Below are 19,096 nucleotides of genomic sequence, written 5' to 3'. Positions count from 1 at the left end.
TGAGGGCAGGGTAAACGCTGCCACTACCCCAGGGAGAAGTCATCATGCAAACCCAGGGTGGCAGGAAGGCGGGCGCGCTGCTGGCCTCAGCATCTTGCTTGCCAGGGCTGAGGGCTTGTGGGAGCAAATGCGGAAGCTCGCTACCCACAGGCTTCCTCCACCACAAAGGGCTCAAGGGCAGGCTCACTGCAAATACGAAGCAAGCTAAACCGAGCACTCAAGTGGCAGCAGTGAAACGGAAATTTTAAGACCCAACTCCTACACTCCCAAGGTCAGACTATCCCCCAACCCCTTTTTGGTGCCAGTCCTGGGGCTTAAACTCAGGGCCTGGGCAGTGTTGCTGTGCTTTTGTTTAAGGCTGGTGCTCTGTGAAAGTTCATTGGACAGAAGAGTCTCATGGACTTTCCTCCCCAGGCTGGCTTTGAACTGTACTTCTCAGGTCTCAGCCTCCTGAATAGCTAGGATTACATGTGAGCTACCGGCAACAGTCCATCTGACCCATTTTTGTCAGTCCTGGGGCTTGAACTCAGGGCCTGAGCACTGTCACTGACTTCTTTTTGCTCAAGGCTAGCACTCTACCTGTTGAGCCACAGCGCCACTTCTGCCTTTTTCTTTTTTTTTTTTTGCCAGTCCTGGGCCTTGGACTCAGGGCCTGAGCACTGTCCCTGGCTTCTTCTGGCTCAAGGCTAGCACTCTGCCACTTGAGCCACAGCGCCGCTTCTGGCCGTTTTCTGTATATGTGGTGCTGGGGAATCGAACCTAGGGCCTCGTGTATCCGAGGCAGGCACTCTTGCCACTAGGCTATATCCCCAGCCCACTTCTGCCTTTTTCTGTGTGTGTTATGTGAAGAATTGGACCCAGGGCTTCGTGCATGCTAGACAAGCACTCTACCACTAAGCCACATTCCCCGCCTGATCTGAGCCATTTTGACTGAGATGGATCCATGTCAGAAATCTAGCTGGTTTGACCCATGGAATATCGGCAGTGTGACACCACTCACGACTCTGGGTAATAGGAACTGAAGGTCCCCACAACTGCTGGGTAACAGCACCACCTACTGGCCACCTTGCCAAGCCATGGGACCAAGCCCACCTCACACCCAAGCTAGAAGTGTCCCAGAAAAGAGCCAGGCCCACCAGGTCCCCCATCTCTCTTCCCATCCATCCATCCTGACCAAGTTTTAGGGGGTGGGGCAGTCACTCAAAGCCACATGTAACCACGCCCGACTGGCTTGTTTATTGGAGAAAGGGACGTGGAGTAACAATGTAAAGACAGGTGGGACCCTAGGTTGGGAAGAACACCCTCCCCTCCCCATATGTGCCCACTGCCCCAAATAAAAAATAACCAACTATGAGGGAGCAGCCGAGAGAGTGACCCAGGGCAGGGGAAGGAGACTCGGAACTCAAGGGCAGCAGAGAAGAGACCATGCGTGTGCTGGGCGGGTCCGAGGCGGCAGCTGGATGAGTCTGTGTCTTCGGCATAGGCATGTATAAATATAAAGATAAGCCGTCTTTCTCCCCCTCTCCCTCTGCTCTGCACTGCTTGCCGCCGTCCCAGCTCTCATCTTTCCGCAGGAGGGCGAAGGGGACGAGCAAGTCATCACCGAATTGCGATGAGACCCACGTCCATCAACTTCTGTATCTTCTGGGCTATCACAGGGTTCTTTAAGTGTCTATAAAAGAAAAGGCAAAGTTGCATCAAGTGAGACTTGACGTTAACAAAGGATTCCCCGCTGAAGGCTTCACGTGGTGAGGAGTAATGAAATAGAGATATATTTGGTCTGCGAAGCAAGTGTCCCACTCCAGTTAAAATACCAGCAAAAGGAAGCAGAAGTGTTTCTGCTCCTCAATCCCTGCGACGGCACCACAAGGGTCCAAGGCAGGCTGCTGGCACAGTTCATATGCACAACTTTAAGCAAACACCATTTCTACTCACAGGAAGAAAAATGTGCCAGTCCTACGGGGTGCCTGCCTGCAGAACTGTAAGCCAAGGCCAATCAAGCAAACCTGGCCTTTTCAACTGCATAAGCTGACGAAGCCCTTCCTTTTCTAGTTTTAAGACCAACCTAAGTCTACCTAGAGCCATCACACGGGCTCACATTCTTCCGGCAAGCTCCACCCCCCCTTCACCCAACTGCGCTTACTCGCTGAGCGCCTGCGGGTCCTTCTGCATCTGTTCCAGGATCAGCCGCATGGCCGGGTCGCTCATTATCTGCTGTACCTCGGGGTCGGCCATGGCCCGCCTCTTCACATCCTCAGGGTTGTCATGTCGGTTGTACTGTGCCATCATACAGCGCTGGTAACCATCGGCCGCCTCCTGCATTCCAGAAAAGACCAAAGTGGAAGAGTAGTAACACTACCCGACTCACCACTTCAGCAGGACAGAGACCGCTGACAATGGAAGAGGAAGAGAATAAGGCAGAAGGCAGAGGACAGCAGCTCACCTTACAACTGGAGTCTAGGTCGAGCGCCTTCTGGTATACATCCATGGCCTTCGTGTAGTCCTTCATGGCTTCCAGGGCAGCCGCTTTTCGCGTGTAGCCCTTGACTGCAGAACAGGAGAGGTGAGGAACTACCAGCACAGCAAGCAAGCTCTCTTCCTTTGTATGCCCTCCCCGTTGCTGATGCTGCTCAATGTTCCAGGCCCTTTGCCCTCCCGCAAGATTGGGGCCAGTCAGGGGATAGGAAGGGGGGCAGCAGAGGGCACTTACTGAAGGTTGGCTCCAGCTGGATGCATTCCTCGCAGTCCTGGAAGAAAGGAGCGGTTAGTCCCTCCCTGAGAACTGTGCCAACAGGGCACCGGTCGATCGCCACAGGACTTGGCTTCACCAACCCCTGGGTCACTGGAGGAGCGAAGCACTTCATATGCATACCAGAAAGCTGGGCAGCAGCACCAGGACAGACAACTACTCCAGATCAACACTGGCACAACGGCCGTGTGACCAACACAGTCATGAAAACACAAAAGGTGGGGCACTTCTAGTCCGAGTGAGAGAACTGCGTAGATGGCGGAAATGCCAACCTTAACACGGAGGAATAAGTACTTGCCCAAAAACCTGTGGGTATGGAGGAAAACTGGAATGTACAGCCAAGGCACCATATTCTTTTTGTTCCTTTCGTGAACTAAGGGCCCGGGCACTGTCCCTGAGCTTTTGCTCAATCAAGGCATAGCACTCTACCACTTGAGTATCAATGCTACTTCCAGCCTTTTCAGTTATGTGGTGGTGAGGAATCGAACCCAGGGCTTCATGCATGCCAGGCAAGTACTCTACCACTAGGCCACATTCCCCACCTGGCAAAGTATTTTTTTGAACTTAGACTCAAGCAATCCTCTTGCCTCACCTTAACCTCCAAAGCAGCTGGGACTGTATGAGTGTTCTATCGTGCCAGAACCATTTTCTCATAAATAGTTCAGTAGTATGATTACTCAGGCTGGGGCATTAATGAACAGAGGTAGAGAACATATGAGGCATTCATGATACATGCTTCTGTTTGAAGTACTTTCAAAATAAAAAACTGGAAGGAAAAGAATGCTGAACAGCAAGCAAGGTACTTGTACCTAAGCTTTTTAAGTTATTATTAAGCAGTTGTACAAAGGGGTTTCAATTCCACAAGGTGGCTTATGAGTACAAAGCCACTTGGTCACTGTCACCCCTTCCTTGGTTCTCCATGTCCTCCCCTCAGGTCCCACCCCCAACTTACAGTGTTCACGGAATATCCACTACACACCCAAGTGCTCAATCTCCCTCCATTCCTGTGTCCCCCCATTTTGCCTACCCTTCAAACTTCAAAACATGCTTGGGCTTAGTAGGTTTTTTCCTTAAACTCTTCTGCCAAGCTGCAAGGTCTCCAGTTGTTTCTACCACATCATCTTTTCCTCCTGTGTGCTCACTGTGTGACTGGTAAAAGCTCACCCTGTCTACCAAGTCCCCTCGCAGTGTTCCTGAACAATGGCAACGTGTCTAGGCTAGACCCAGAAGACACTGACAGAAAACTACAAACTAACCCGAACCTACCCATCACTGTCACCTTCCCACAGTATGGTTCAGGTTTTGGCTCTGAGTGGCTCAAACTCAGAGAGCTGGTGAAAAAATTAAAAACAAATTATAGTGGTTACCAGGGCATTTCAATTTAGGAGGGCAAAAATGTTCTGTAGATAGTTTACAACAGCATGCGTGTACTCAATGATGCTGAACTGTACAGTTCAAATAGTTAAAGAGTAGGAACACAGTGGTACATAGCAGTAATCCCAGCACAGAGGAGACTGAGGTTGGTGAGATTTGAGTTAGATACAGAAGAAATCAAGAGAGGAAGGTACGGAAGAAAGAAATAGCAGGGTGCTAAGCAACGGTGGCAAGGCCACACTTAGAACTATAAGTACTCCCAACCACTACCAATGCTAAGTTGGGCCAGGACGAGGGGTAATCATAGGCCCCTTATTATTTACATATAGCACTCTACCTCAAACCCAGGAGACAAAACAGTAACATCAATCTGCTCATGAAAACTTGGAGCAGGGTGCTGGGTTTATGGCCTAGTGGTGGAGTGCTTGCCTTGTATACATGGAGCCCTGGGTTCCATTCCTGAGTATCACATATAAGTGGTGCTGTGGCTCAGGTGGCAGAGTGCTAGCCTTGAGCAAAAAGAAGCCAGGGACAGTGCCCAGGCCCTGAGTCCAGTCCCCAGGACTGGCAAAAACAAACACAAAACTTGGAGCAGGAGAAAAACTGGCCCTCCTGCAAAGGCTCCCAGCAGTGCAGCTACACCTTCTCAGATCTTCTCTCACCTTGAGTGCAAGCTGAAACTCCAGGAGTTTGGTGTAGCAGGCAGCTCGGTTGCTGTACAGTTTGGCATCTTTGGGGTTCCGTTTAATGGCTTCTGTATAGTGCTTCATGGCCTGAGGATAGTCCCCTGGAGGAAGAAAAGCCACTGTCCACAGGGCAACTGACCTCTCCACCCGCACAGTGCACATGGGGGCCATGGTCAGGCATGGGAAGCACATCTAGCCTGGGGTGACACCGTACCTTTCTGAAAGCACTCGTTGCCCTTGTTCTTTTCCTCCAAAGCCAGGTCAGGGTTGATGTAGGCCAGCCGCTCTTGTTCCTTCAGGATTTTCTCTGCCTAGAAAACCCCCGAGTTCTTAGAATAGTAATCTAAATATTAAACCCGTAAGAACATCTAAACACTAAGCTAAAAAGCTGGGTACTAGTGACTCACACCTGTAATCCTAGCTATTCAGGAGGCTGAGAGATCTCAGGATCCAGATTCAAAGCCAGTCCAGTCCATGAAACTCTTTATCTTCAATTAACCAGCATAAAAAGAAGGAAGTAGGGGTGTGTGGTTCAAGTAGTGGAACACCAGCCATGAGTAGAAATGCCAAGCAAGAACTCAAAGTTCCAGTACTTGACCTACATAACTTTTTTTTGGGTGCTGGTCCTGGGTCCTGTCCTGGAGTTTCTTTTGGTCAAGGCTAGCACTCTACCACTTGAGCCACAACACCACTTCTGGCTTCTTTGGTAATTTAGTGGAGATACAAGAGTTTCACAGGGGCTGGGGATATGGCCCAGTGGCTAGAGTGCCTGCCTCGTATTCATGAGGCCCTGGGTTCAATTCCCCAGCACCACATATACAGAAAATGGCCAGAAGTGGCGCTGTGGCTCAAGTGGCAGAGTGCTAGCCTTGAGCAAAGAGAAGCCAGGGACAGTGCTCAGGCCCTGAGTCCAAGCCCCAGGACTGGCAAAAAAAAAAAAAAAGTCTCACAGACTCTCTTGCCCAGGCTGGCATCAAACAGTGACCTTCAGATCTCACCCTCATTGAGTAGTGAGGATTACAAGCATAAGCCACTGGCATCCAGGTTCACAGTGTTTTCCATAGTTTTGCTATCAACATTTAGTACAGGGTTGAGAATGTAGCATGGTAGAGGGCACTTACATAACATGCCATGAGCCTGGGTCCAATTCCCAGCACAAGAAAAGAAACTAAGAGAAAAGGCCCTACATGAAAATGATGCATGACTTAATGGCAGTTCAGTCAGTTCTCTGACCAATCTTCTTCTTGGATGGGGATGTTGCCCAGACCGGTCTTTAACTCCTGCTTTGGCCTTCATGTGACACACTATCCAGCTTAACCAACTATTTTGTGAAAGCCCTCTTTTTTTGTGTATACACACACACACATATATATATATATATATATATATATATTTTGGCCAGTCCTGGGCCTTGGACTCAGGGCCTGAGCACTGTCCCTGGCTTCTTTTTGCTCAAGGATAGCATTCTGCCACTTAAACCACAGCGCCACTTCTGGCCATTTTCTATATATGTGGTGCTGGGGAATCAAACCCAGGACCTCATGTATATGAGGCAGGCACTCTTGCCACTAGGCCATATCCCCAGCCCAGTCCTCTTTTTTTGTAATAAATGGTGTAATACTACTACTCTGGCAGCACGGATGTGCTGCATGTGGTAGAAGTCCTTACCTAGCAAACAGGAGGCCTTGGGTTCAATCGGAACAAAACAAAGTCAGGCAAGCACCTGTGTCTCATTCCTACAATTTTAGCTATCCCAAAGCCTGATATCAGAAATGGAGCTGTATTTCAAAGTGGTAGAGTGCCAGCCTTGAGCAAAGAAGAGTAAGAAGCCCTGAATTCAAGCCCTAGTACCAGCACAAAAAAAACAAAATAAAAAATCATACCTGGGGACTATTGGCTCATGCCTATAATTCTAGCAACTCGAGAAGCTGAGATCTGAGGACTGAGGTTCAAAGTTAGCCTGGGCAAGAAAGTCTGTGAGACTCTTACGCCCAATCAACTACCAAAAAGCCGTGAGTGGAGATGTGGCTCAAATGGTAGAACACTAGCTTTGACCCAAAGGAAGCTCAGGGACAGTACGCAGGCTCCTGAGAGTAAAAGCCCGAGGACACGCGCACACACACACACCCATACACTGTCCCAGATTTCTTACATAATGCCATCAAAGTGAAAGGTTCTCAAATAATTTTAAGGGCTGAGAATGTGGCTTGGTGGTAGAGTGCTTGCCTAGTGTGCATGAGGCCCTGAGTTCAATTCTACAGTACCACATAAACAGAAAAAGCCAGAAAGAAGCGATGCTGTGGCTCAAGTGGTAGAGTGCTATCTAGCCTTGAGCAAAAAGAAGCCAGGGACAGTGCCCAGGCCCTGGGTTCAAGACCCAGGACTGGCCAAAAACAAAACAAAACAAAAAGATTTTAAGATGACCGAAAAGACCAGTTAAAATTCAAGACTGGGTGCTAGTAGTTCAGGCTTGTAATCTTGGCCACTCAGGAGGCTGAGATAGGGATCTGGGTTCTAAGCTAGTCATGAGACTCATTTAAGCAAAATCAAGCAACAGTCATTACTAATTGCACACACACACAATTTTCCAACCCACCTGCTGGCACTTCTTGAGTACATCCGGGGTTCGGTGCTCTGCAAGAGACTTGTTGTAGAAATGGATGGCATCCTTGTACTTCTCCTCTTTGAAGTAGGAATTGCCAATTCGAGCATAAGCTCTAGGAAAGATAGAAAATATTTGCTGAGGGCAGAGACATAGTCAGCACTAGCCAAGGAAACACATCTGTAACTATGAACAAGACTGGCATTGCGGCCTTTGACTTCTACACCTCTATCTTCACTTCTGGATTTCCTCCCCACTCTCCACCCTGCCAAATGCAGGTTCGGTGGCTAGAACCTCCCTCCCTTCCCCCAGTTCTGGGCCTTGAATTCAGGGCCTAAGCACTGTCCCTGGCTTCTTTTTGCTCAAGGCTAGCACTCTACCACTTAAGCCACAGTTCTACTTCTGGCCCTTTTCTATATATGTGGTGCTGAGGAATCAAACTCAGGGCTCCATGTACGTGAGGCAAGCACACTACCAGATTCCCAACCCCATCACAGAGGGACTTTTAAGCTATGGACAACAAAGCCTCACTGCTTGAAGAGCCCAGGAAGGTGAAGCATACTTGGCAATCTGTCGATAGTCTTCTCGGTTCTCTCTCCCAACTTCGATGGCCTTCTCACACAGCTCTCGGCATGTATTGTAGTCACCTTTTTCAAAGTACACAGCTGCCAGGCAGAATGGTGAAGAGAACAGTCACTCCTACTTCCTCCCATGAGAATGCCCAATGCCTCACTAGCCCACTTTCTCTGCCTCACCTGCTTGATTGGTAATGTAAGTCATGTTGGTGGGGTCCAGTTCCTTGGCCCTGTCATAATGCTTTAAGGCTGTGTCAAAGTCTTTCTTCTTGTAGGCATCATTCCCCAGCTCTTTTTCTTTCAGTGCCTACATGGGGTTTGAAAGAAATGTCAAGCAAAAGCAAAGTTCATGAGGTAGCAAAGAGCAGACCTGTCACCCGGCAGCTGGACTGATACATGAGTAGTAGCTTAGACTGAAATCCTTGGCTTCTGCGTCTTCTCAGATGCTCCCTCCTCACCTACTCTCCTGGCACTTTGTCATAAAGATGTTCCATAAGCAACTGGCAAGCACAGTGTCATTGTGTGTCTAGTTGGGTTTTGCCAGTTCTGGGGCTTGAACTCAGCACTGTCCCTGGCTTCTTTTTGCTCAAGGGTAGCACTCTACCGCTTGAGCCACAGTGCTACTTCTGTTTTTTTCTGCTTATGTAGTAATGAGGAGTCAAACCCAGGGCTTCATGTGTGCTAGCTAGGCAAGCACTCCGTGGCTAAGCCACATTCCCAGCACTGGTGTCTAGTTCTTAGCTGTCAGGGCAGTGAAAGGATTGGAAGGGCTGACATGGCACAGTCTTTAACACAGCACTCAACCGCCCACACTGAGGGCCTCTTTCCAGCTGAGTCCCCCAAACACCCAACAGAAATCCATTTTAAGGAGCTAAGTTTGGCAACAATCTGCTACTTATGAAAAAGGAAACCAAAATTTTTATGTACCAGACTCTTGTTATAGAATAGTGCTAAGTTAAGGGGACAGCCTTCAACTCTACCAAATTCAACCAGGATGAAGGCAACGGGAGATGTTGGTTTTCTGACCAGGGGAGGAATTCAGATCACTTACAACGTTCCTATCTGTCCCACCCAATGTTTGTGCTGGCAGCACTGCAGTAGGGCTGCTGGCTAGTGCAACAACTCCCACTGCTAAAGTAATGCAGTGCTAGCACTGGGGTTTTAAACTCAGGATCTTGTGCTCTCATTGGCTTTTTCCTTAGGCTGGCGCTGTACCACTTGACCCACAACTCTATTCCTGTGGCTTTTTGGTGGTTAACTGGAGCTAAGTGTCTCATGGAGGGGCTGGGAATGTGGCTTAGAGGTAGAGTGCTTGCCTTGAGCAAAAAGAAGCCAGGGACGATGCTTAAGGCCTTGCTTGAGTTCAAGCCCTAGGACTGGCCAAAAACCCAAAGAACAAAACAAAAAACCCCAAACCCAAACAAATCTTTTGACCCTCCTGCTTCAGCCTTGGTCCCAAGCCCTTCCACTTGCAAACCAGTGTTACCATGTTTACTGCTCCTCCCCCCAAAAACAGTTTTTTTTTTCCCAATGCTGAGGACCGAACTTGGGGCCTTGTGCTCTCCAGGCAGGCCCTCTTCCGCTGAGCTAAATCCCCAGCCCCCCAAATATGTATTTCTTTTGTGCTCATCTTGGGGCTTGAATTCTGTCCCTGGGCATTCATGTTCAGGATCAGCATTCTACCAGTTGAGGCGCAGCTCTACTTCTAGCTTTCTAGTGGTTAATTCAGAGCCTGTCCAGGCTGGCTTCGGATCTTATCTTCAGATCTCAGCCTAAGTAACTAGGATTGGGGCTGGGGATATGGCCTAGTGGCAAGAGTGCTTGCCTTGTATACATGAGGCCCTGGGTTCGATTCCCCAGCACCACATATACAGAAAATGGCCAGAAGTGGCGCTGTGGCTCAAGTGGCAGAGTGCTAGCCTTGAGCAAGAAGAAGCCAGGGAGAGTGCTCAGGCCCTGAGTCCAAGCCCCAGGATTGGCCAACAAAACAAAACAAAACAAAACAAAAAACACCACTAAATAACTAGGATTCTAAGTGTGAGCCACTAGTGCCTGGCACCAAGTATTTTTATATGTAACTAATATGTACGTGTGTGTGCACACACACAGATATGTATATATGCATATATATAAACTGAAAGGTTATCTGGGAAACATTAATATATGCACATCTGAAATATTATATGGTGAAACGCCTTGACACACATTTTAAAATGCCCAGGCTACCTAGGCACCAGTGGCTCACACCTGTGATCCTACTCAAGAGGCTGAGATCTGAGGATCACAGTTCTAAGCCAGTCTAGGCAGGAAAGCACATGAGACTCTTATCTCTAATTAATCACCAAAAATCCAGAAGTGGAGCTGTGGCTCAAGCGGTAGGTAGTATTGAGCAAAAAAGGTCAGGGACAGCACCAAGTCCTGAGTTCAAGCCCCAGGACCAGGCACGTGCATGCGTGTATAACACAAACATCCCCTCCAGAGCCTAGGCTGGTTTTAACAACTGGGCTAGGGAATTTTCCTATTTAATCTTCCCAAATAGCTGACAAAACTCATCAGCTGTCCAAGATGCACATGTTGCCACATTCAACAGGTATTTCTAGTTGCAAGACCTGCTTCTTATTCTCTGGAAGATCTTCTTCCATCGGCTCTGGCTTGGTCTCCTTTTTGGGAGGAGGCGGGGGAGGAGGTGTTGCAGCCTCTTCCTCCTCATCCATGCTGCCCAGATCAACCCCGAGGAGGACACTGAGAGTGGTCATGATTCGGGGATCTTGCAGTTTCCTAATATTCATTTGGGAAGAAAGAAAAATAGTGATTATTTTTTGTTAACTGATCTTAAGTCCTCTTTACTGTTAAGATTCTTGTATACAGAAGCTCCTCACTCATCAATAAATGTTGGCATCTATAAGTTCTCACAAATTACAAATGCAAAACCCTGCTGGTTGCCAGGTGCCGGTGGCTGACACCTATAATCCCAATAAGCCCAGTTACTCAGGAGACTGAGATCTGTGGATCATGGGTCAAAACCAGCTGGTGCAAGAAAAGTTCACGAGAGTCCTATCTCCAATTAACCACCAGAAAAGGCACTGTGGCTCAAGTGGTAGAGCGCTAGCCTTGAGCTGAAGAGCTCAGGGAGAACACCCAGGCTCAGAGTTCAAGCCCCATGACCAACCCAAAGAAAAAATTTTCTGGCTCTAGATGGCTCATATTTGTGATTCTTTTTTTTTTTTTTGTCGGTCATGGGGCTTGAACTCTGAGCCTAGGTGCTCTCCCTGAGCTCTTCAGCTCAAGGCTAATGCTCTACCACTTGAGCCACAGAGCCACTTCTGGTTTTCCAGTGGTTAATTGGAGATAGGAGTCTCATGGACTTTCCTGCCCAAGCTGGTTTTGAACCATGATTCTCAGATCTTAGACTCCTGAGTAGCTAGGATTACAGGCATAAGCCACCTTCTTTTGCCAGTCCTGGGCCTTGGACTCAGGGCCTGAGCACTGTCCCTGGCTTCTTTTTGCTCAAGGCTAGCACTCTGCCACTTGAGCCACAGCACCACTTCTGGCCATTTTCTATGTATGTGGTGCCGAGGAACTGAACCTAGTGCTTCATGCATACAAGGCAAGCACTCTTGCCATTAGGCCATATTCCCAGCCCCATACTTGTTTGTAATTCTAACAATCAAACAACACATGAGACTGGGATACAGCAGCCACATTCTAAGTTGAGGGGAAAAAGCCAGCAAAAAGCTGGTGAGGTTCAAGTAGTAGAGGAGTACTCAGCTGAGTAATCCAAGCAAGCACCAGTGCAAGTGTGAATGAGGCTGAGTTAAAGCTCTAGTATCACCAAAACAAAAGAAAAACCAAAACAGACAATCCTCAACCCTTCAAAACTTTTAGAATGAGTTATTGTCAGTGCATTTTGCTATCATACCTAAGATCCAGACAATTCAGTTACAGCCACCAATACCAATGTAAGAAATACAATAGCTGCGGGGCTGGCATGTGGCTTAGCGGTAGAGTGCTTGCTTAGCATGCATGAAACCCTGGGTTCAATTCCTCAGCACCATATAAACAGAAAACACTGGAAGTGGCACTGTGGCTCAAGTGGTAGAGTGTTAGCCTTGAGCAAAAGGAAGCCAGGGACAGTGTGCAGGCCCTGAGTTCAAGACCCAGGACTGGCAAAAAAAACCCACCCCAAACAAACAAAGAAATACAATAGCTGGATGCCAATGGCTCATACTTGTAATCCTAGCTACTCAGGAGGCTAAAACCTGAGGATTAATATGTAAAGCCAGCCTCAAAAGAAAAGTCTAAGACTCTTATCTGTATTTAACCAACAAAAAGCTGGAAGTGGAGCTGTGGCTCAATTTGTAGAGAACCAGCCTTGAACACAAAAAGCTAAGGGACAGCATCAAAGCATTAGTACAAGCATGCCTGCACACACACATATCCAAAGATAAGCAGGCAGGGCCAGGGATGATGGTGTACACCTGTAATCCCTGCCATTCAAGTGGTAGAGGCAGGCTGACCACAAGTTCACCAAAGCCACCCGGAGCAAAAGTTAGGGAGAAAAAAAAAAAAGTTAGCTTGTTTCTTTTCTGAGAAACAAGCTAGGCGTGTAATCCTAGCTAGGTGCCTGTAGTCCTAACACAGGCCTAGCCAGTAGCTAGCTGGCTAGGTAGACAGATGAGTCTAGGAGAGGGCTAGAAGTACAGTGCAGTAGTGCTTGTCTAGCATGTTCAAGGTCTTGAGTTTGATTACTATAGCAAGAGAGAGAGAAAAGAAGAGAAAGAGGGAGAGAGAGAGAGACCTAAGACCAAGACCAAGAGATATATAGAGACTGGAAAGAACATTCCAGATTTGTGATACATGCTCCCTAATCCTTTTTCCTTTTGGTGCAGGTCCAAGTCTTCAACTCAGGGTCCGGGCACTGTCCCAGAGATCCTCAGATCTCAGGCCCCGGCACAGATACAATTACAGGCACGGGCCATGGGTGCCTGGCCTTCAACCCCTTCTTTTTGTCAGTTGTAGGGCTTGAACTCAGGGTCTGGGGGGTGGGTGCTGTCCCTGAGTTTTTTGTTTTTGTTTTTTTTTGCTCAAAGCTAGTGCTCTACCACTTTGAGTCACAGCTCCACTTCTGGTTTTCTGGTGGCTAATGAGTCTCATGGATTTCTCTGCCTGGGCTGGCTTTGAATGAAGATGCTCAGATCTCAGCTCCCTAAGCAGAAAGGATTACAAGCATGAGCCAGGACACCGAACCTTCAACCCTTTCTACAAATATAAATAAGGAACCTGTATAGCTCAGTGGGGAAAAAGCAACAGAAACACTCTGAACCAGGTAGAGAACCCTCTCCCCTACAGGGTATTAGGACATTTCCGGATACTGATGAGCTGCTTCTACTCACGTGCCCAGGTCAGATGGCTTGTTTCGTAGTTGCTCTATCAGTTCCCGATAGGTAGGATCATTGAGCAGCGTCCTTGTCCTGGGGTCATTCTCCAACTTCTGGTACAGATTAGGCATGTTGAAAGGATTCATGAATTTTCTCTCTGTTCAAATAAAGGAAAGCAATCCCCATAATACTTTGATTCACTGTGATCTGTTCACTCCACACTGACACTGGGGCATGGGGTCTATTGTATAATGGCCCCAATAAGGGATAAAGGGGGTGAGGGAGAGGGTATGTGTTCTTACCTGCCAAACGGGCCTCCATATTCTGTAAACCCTCTTTGAGCTGAGAGTTATTTGCTTCATGTTTCAAACCTTCCTCATAGGTTCGCTTGGCTTCTTCAAATCTGTTTAAGAACTCAAGAGCTGCTGCTTTTCTCGAATAGCCCTTAAACCCACAAAAAGAGGAAGAAAGGTTATATACCAAAATGGACATTCTAGATCAATGAAACAACAAGGAGAATACATTGGAGTTGACACTTTAAGAACCCTGTCAAGGGGGCTGGGGATATGGCCTAGTGGCAAGAGTGCTTGCCTCGTATACATGAAGCCCTGGGTTCGATTCCTCAGCACCACATACATAGAAAAAGCCGCCAGTGGTGCTGTGGCTCAAGTGGTAGAGTGCTACCCTTGAGCAAAAAGAAGCCAGGAACAGTGCTCAGGCCCTGAGTTCAAGCCCCAGGACTGGCAAAAAAAAAAGAATCCTGCCCAAAGTACACAACCTTGCCACCCAATAGCCATATCCATATGCTTGTTCTCCTGTTTGCATGTGTGTTTGAGATAGGGTGTCACTGTGTAGTAAAGACTGGCATTGAACTTGCTATATGGCTCAGACTGGACTGGAACCCACAATCCTCCTGCCTGGGATTATAGGTACATGCTGCTAGGCCTGGACTTTTGCAGCAGGACAAAAATCTGTGATACAATTGATAGGAACGTAAAGTCTTTATGAACTATGCCACTACTTCAAGGAGCATGTTCAAACACGAAGGCCTGGTGGGAAACAAACTAGCAATCTACTAGGACAGTCAACTGGGCAGGCGATAGAACCTGCAAGTAAGGAACTGTGAGCCTGACTGAATACCAAAAGGCATCTGAGGAAAATCTGGAGACTCCACAATCCCAGCTTACCTTGCCCCAATCAGGCTTCAGGTCAACCGTTTTACAGCCGTCCTCATAAGCCTTCTGGTAGTCTCCTTTCTTGGCATAGGCTGCAGAGCGGTTGCTGTAGAGCACATGGTTCTGAGGATCCAATTTAATCGCTTCAGAGTAGCACTGTAGCGCATCATCAATGTTCCCTGCACTCAGGGCCTTATTGCCCTTCTCCTTCAGCTCATTCACCTGAGGATACAAAGTGCAAATATTTTCTCTCCATAACACATTTAGGTTGGCCCCAAGTTTTTAGATGGCATTCTATTCTTTTTCCCAGGTCATCCACAAACAGGTTCCTCTACCAATGAAAAGACAAGTGTGTGAGGCATGGCTCAAGTGGTACAACATCTGCCTATCAAGTGCAAGACCCGGAGTTCAATCCCTAGTATCACCAACATACAGAAATCATAAACCATTCACTTATCTCATGCCTTTGGGAGCCAGCAAAGAAAAAAATAACAAGAGCAAAAAGCTCACCTCTTTGCTTTCCCCTAGTTGGAGTGGATTTCTTCGAAATCTATCTGGAGCTAATGTAGTCACCCAGACCTTATCCATAATGTTTCTTTCATGGGAAAGTAAATTCATTGGTCACAGATTTGCAGTGTACATGATACACTAAGCACAAGCATGTGCACTCACAGGAGACAATGAAGAAAGAAGTGGACTGATGATGCAGATACATGCCCTAGTGCCTCACAAGCTTTAGGATGCCAAGAGCCCTTGCACAGGAACATCAAGATGCTCATCACAGCGCAGTTGCCAACTCCCATCAAGAGAAACCACTTCCCAGTTACTGATGGAGCTGAATGTCACCACGTTAACTGTTTTGATATTTAATAGGTAAAGCTAGCAGTTACTACTTAACTGCTACCACCTAACTATTGCAGTATTATGAAAGAGATGAAGGAAGATAAAGAGACATTCAAAATGGAAAAATGAGTGGGGCACCTGTGGCTCCCACCTGTAATCCTAGCTACTCAGGAGGCTGAGATCGGAGACTCACAGTTTGAAGTCAGCCCAAGCAGCAAAGTCACCATAACAGTGGTTAATCTCCAATTAATCACTCAAAAACTGGAAGCGGTACTGTGGCTGAAGTTGTAGAGTGCTAGCCTTGAGCACAAAGAATTTCAGGGGCAGTGCTCAGGCCTTGAGTTCAAGTCCACAACTGACTCCACCCCACCAAAAAAAAAAAAAAAAAAAAAAAGGAAAAATGACACTTCTTGGTGTATACCTAGGGTTTTTTGTTTTAATAAATAAATGAAGGGGCACCTATGGCTCACTTATAAGTCTAGCTACTGAGGAGGCTGAGATCTGAGAATGGAGGTACAGATTTATTTGCCTGAATAGCAGACAAACATGACTTTTTTTTTGCCCATCCTGGGGCTTGAATTCAGGGCCTAGGCACTGTCCCTGAGCGTCACTGCTCAAGGCTAGCATTCTACCACTTGATCCACAGCACCAATTCTGGCTTTTTGTTTATGTGTTACTGAAGAATGGAACCCAGGGCTTTGCAAGGCACTCTACCACTAAGCCTCATTCCCAGCCCGAGACTATTTATTTCTAGCAAAAAGCTGGGAGTGGAGATGTGGCTCAAGTGGTAGAATGCTTTCTTTTGTGCTAGTGGGGCTTGAGCTCAGTTCCTGGGCCTGGATATGTATTAGCCTTTTTCACTCATGGCTGGTGCTTTATCACTTGAGCCACAGACCTATGTACTTCTGGCTTTTTGCTGGCTCATTATTGGTAGAAGTCGCACACATATTCTTGTCTGAGCTGGCTTCAAACTGAGATCTGCAGATCTGGGCCACCAGAGTTGCCAAGATTTCATGTATGAGCCACTGGCATCTAGGTTTGGGGAGAGGATTATGAGTGGCAGAGCTTTATGTAAGAAAAGCTAAGTAAGATCAGAGGCCCTGGTTCAAGCCTCAGTTCTGGTAGAGGGGGGAGGGAGGGCAGCTTGACTACACAAGTTTCTTACCAAGGCTATATTACAGAGCTAGGAGCCCTAGAGCAGCCCAGCAGTTGCCTTATCTCAACAGCTCCATTTAACATACTCTGTGCAATCAAGTGGTCATCCACTCTATCAATCACCTACCCAAGAGACAGTAGATCAATTTACGAATGACTTCTGGGGCTGGGAATATGGCTTAATGGCAGAGTGCTTACCTTGCATTCATGAAGCCTTGGGTTCAATTCCTCAGCACCACATAAATAGAAAAAGCCAGAAGTGGTGCTGTGGTTCAAGTGGTAGAGTGCTAGCCTTGAGCAAAAAGAAGCCACAGGCAGTGCTCAGGCCCTAAGTTCAAGCCCCAGGACTGGCAAAAAAAAAAAAAAAAAAAAAGAGAGAGAGAAAAAGAAAAGACTTCTGCTGGGTGCCACTGGCTCACGCCTGTAATCCTAGCTACTCAGAAGGCTGAGCTCTAAGGACCATGGTTTGAAGCCAGCTCAGACAGGAAGATCTTTGAGACTTAGCCCCCAATTCATTATCAAAAAGCCAGAAGTGAAGCCACTTGTAGCTCAAGTGGGAGAATAGCCTTGAGTGAAAAAGCTCAGTCAGTGTCTAGGCCTCAAGTTCAAGCCCCAGTACAGACATTAAGCAAATAGTAAAACTAAATTTTTTTTAAAAGAGAGAAGATTAGGTTCAGGATAGAACTTTTTTCCCTGCTTCATGCCTTAGGTTCAGTCCCCAGCACCATATAAATAAACTGAAAAGCACAACCTCTTGGTTGTTCTTGTAACAGGAGGCATTTTCACTCAAAATATTTTTATTGCCTATATTACAGCCTACACACTCCAGGTACAACTTAATCTACAGGCATACAAAGTTTAGTAATCTCTCCATTTATTTCCCATTTTCTTCAAGAAGGCTCCTTTGGCCTGCAGGAATGGTTCAGGTTTACAGATCACATCACGAAGAAATGAGAAGCACTGGCGGCTTACATCTGTAATCCTAGCTACTCAGAAGGCTGAGATGTGAGGATTGGGGTTCCAAAGCCAGCTGGAGCACAAAAATCCGTGTGACTATCTCCAATAACCACCAGAAAACTGGAGCTGTGGCTCAAAATGAGTGGTAGAGCCTTGAACAAAAGAGCTAAGGGACAGGGCCCAGGCCGTGAGTTCAAGCCCCAGGGCCGACCCTCCCCCCACAAAAAAGCCAAGAAGACATGATGAGCTGCCTACCCCCCAATCACTACAGCTAAACGACAGCTTCCAATACAAGGCCACCCCTGTAACTGCGGGCTTTCCTGAGTGAAAACAAGCCAGGGGCTTCTTGCTGCTCACTCCTGTCTCAAGTGTCCGGAGTTACTTACTAAATCCTGTGTAATTAGAACCTGACTTTCCAAGTGTCAGTCTCCAGCCACCCAGACAAAAGAGGGGGAGGGGCCGCACATGCGGGTGACCCTCCCAAAATTTTCTTGAGTTACCCTCCCCTCTCCTCACCCTGGGTAGCTCTCCGGACCAGGCCGCAAGCTCCTTCCCAGCCTCACCTTCTCCAAGTGCACGGAACTAACGTTTTTCCACAATTCCGTCCCAGGCCCAAGCGGTGCACCCCGCCCCCCCCCCCCATACTCTCTAGATATTGCCGTTCCTGCTCCCGGGGTCATCGGGACTCCTCCGTGGACCTGCTAGGACCTCCCCGAGGCCGACCCCAGTCCCTCCGCCCCCCCGCCCCGCCCGCCTGCCCGCCCGCCTCCAAGGTGGCCGACCCCATCCCCCTCCTCCCCGGAGGGGAGGGCTAACCTGCAGTCACACTCCGGAGAGAGGCCTAGGGGGGGCCCGGCCTCACGCCGGATCCCGGCCTCCTCCATCCTTCCTCGCCCAGCCAGGGGGCGACGGGGACTCGCGAGGCCCGCGCGTCGCTACACAGTCCCTCCCACCCGCCGACCGCGGCCCTCACGCCCTCGGCGCTGCTCCGTGCCGCCTCAGCCCCAGCCCGCCATCCCAGCCGCACGGCTCGGCTCCCGCCCCATCCCGCTCCTCCGCGGCGGCCGACCCCAGTCAGCTCCCGAGCAGCCCAGGGGGGCCCCCAGCCACCCCTCCCCCTTCACCTGCTCCATTGCCTGGCCCGGAACCCCGTTGAATCGAACCCGACCGCTCCGCGTTCCCAACCGCACGCGCCGCCTTCTGGAACCTACTAGAAGCTGCCGGGACCCCGGCTCCAGCCCCTTCCTCGCCTGCTCACTGGTCAAGCTGCGCGGGGCGGGTCTCTGAGCTCCTCCCGTATTGGCTGGAAGACCAGCCAATCATCTTTACTCTCTTCTCATTGGACGTCAGGGAAGTAATCCTTTCGACCCTGCCTCCTCCGCGCGTCAGGATTGGGTCGTTCCTAACAAGCCCCGCCCATCTCGGGGGCTCCACGAACGGAGGGAGGAGCGAACTTTCACGACACGGATTGGTCGGTTGGTCCGTCCATCGCGGCCGTATTGGCCGCGCCCATTGGTCCTGTTCTTTCTGGAAATTTCCACCTTTCTCATTGGGCTGCGGGGCTCGGTGACGAACCCTCCTTCAGGGTTAAAAAAAAAAAAA

The 19,096-nt window shown here is 48.6% G+C and overlaps 1 protein-coding gene across 1 annotated transcript; it reads right to left on the bottom strand.

Annotated features, from left to right (window-relative positions):
• Nucleotides 1-1,213: 1,213 nt before the first annotated feature.
• Stip1 (stress induced phosphoprotein 1) lies at nt 1,214-18,756 on the bottom strand. The gene is made up of 14 exons (XM_048360304.1): nt 18,619-18,756; nt 14,552-14,761; nt 13,667-13,808; nt 13,380-13,521; nt 10,596-10,764; nt 8,167-8,293; nt 7,974-8,076; nt 7,406-7,526; nt 5,024-5,120; nt 4,786-4,910; nt 2,711-2,747; nt 2,444-2,547; nt 2,144-2,316; nt 1,214-1,672 (listed from the first exon to the last, which is right to left on the bottom strand). Exons 1-14 carry the CDS (start codon nt 18,625-18,627, stop codon nt 1,600-1,602), a joined length of 1,632 nt encoding a protein of 543 aa, XP_048216261.1. The 5' UTR covers nt 18,628-18,756; the 3' UTR covers nt 1,214-1,599.
• Nucleotides 18,757-19,096: the final 340 nt, after the last annotated feature.

Source organism: Perognathus longimembris, chromosome 13 (genome assembly GCF_023159225.1).
Source record: "Perognathus longimembris pacificus isolate PPM17 chromosome 13, ASM2315922v1, whole genome shotgun sequence".
NCBI lineage: Eukaryota > Metazoa > Chordata > Mammalia > Rodentia > Heteromyidae > Perognathus > Perognathus longimembris.
The sequence above is the reverse complement of the archived record's forward strand: the minus strand, read 5'-3'. Positions and strand labels throughout refer to the sequence as shown.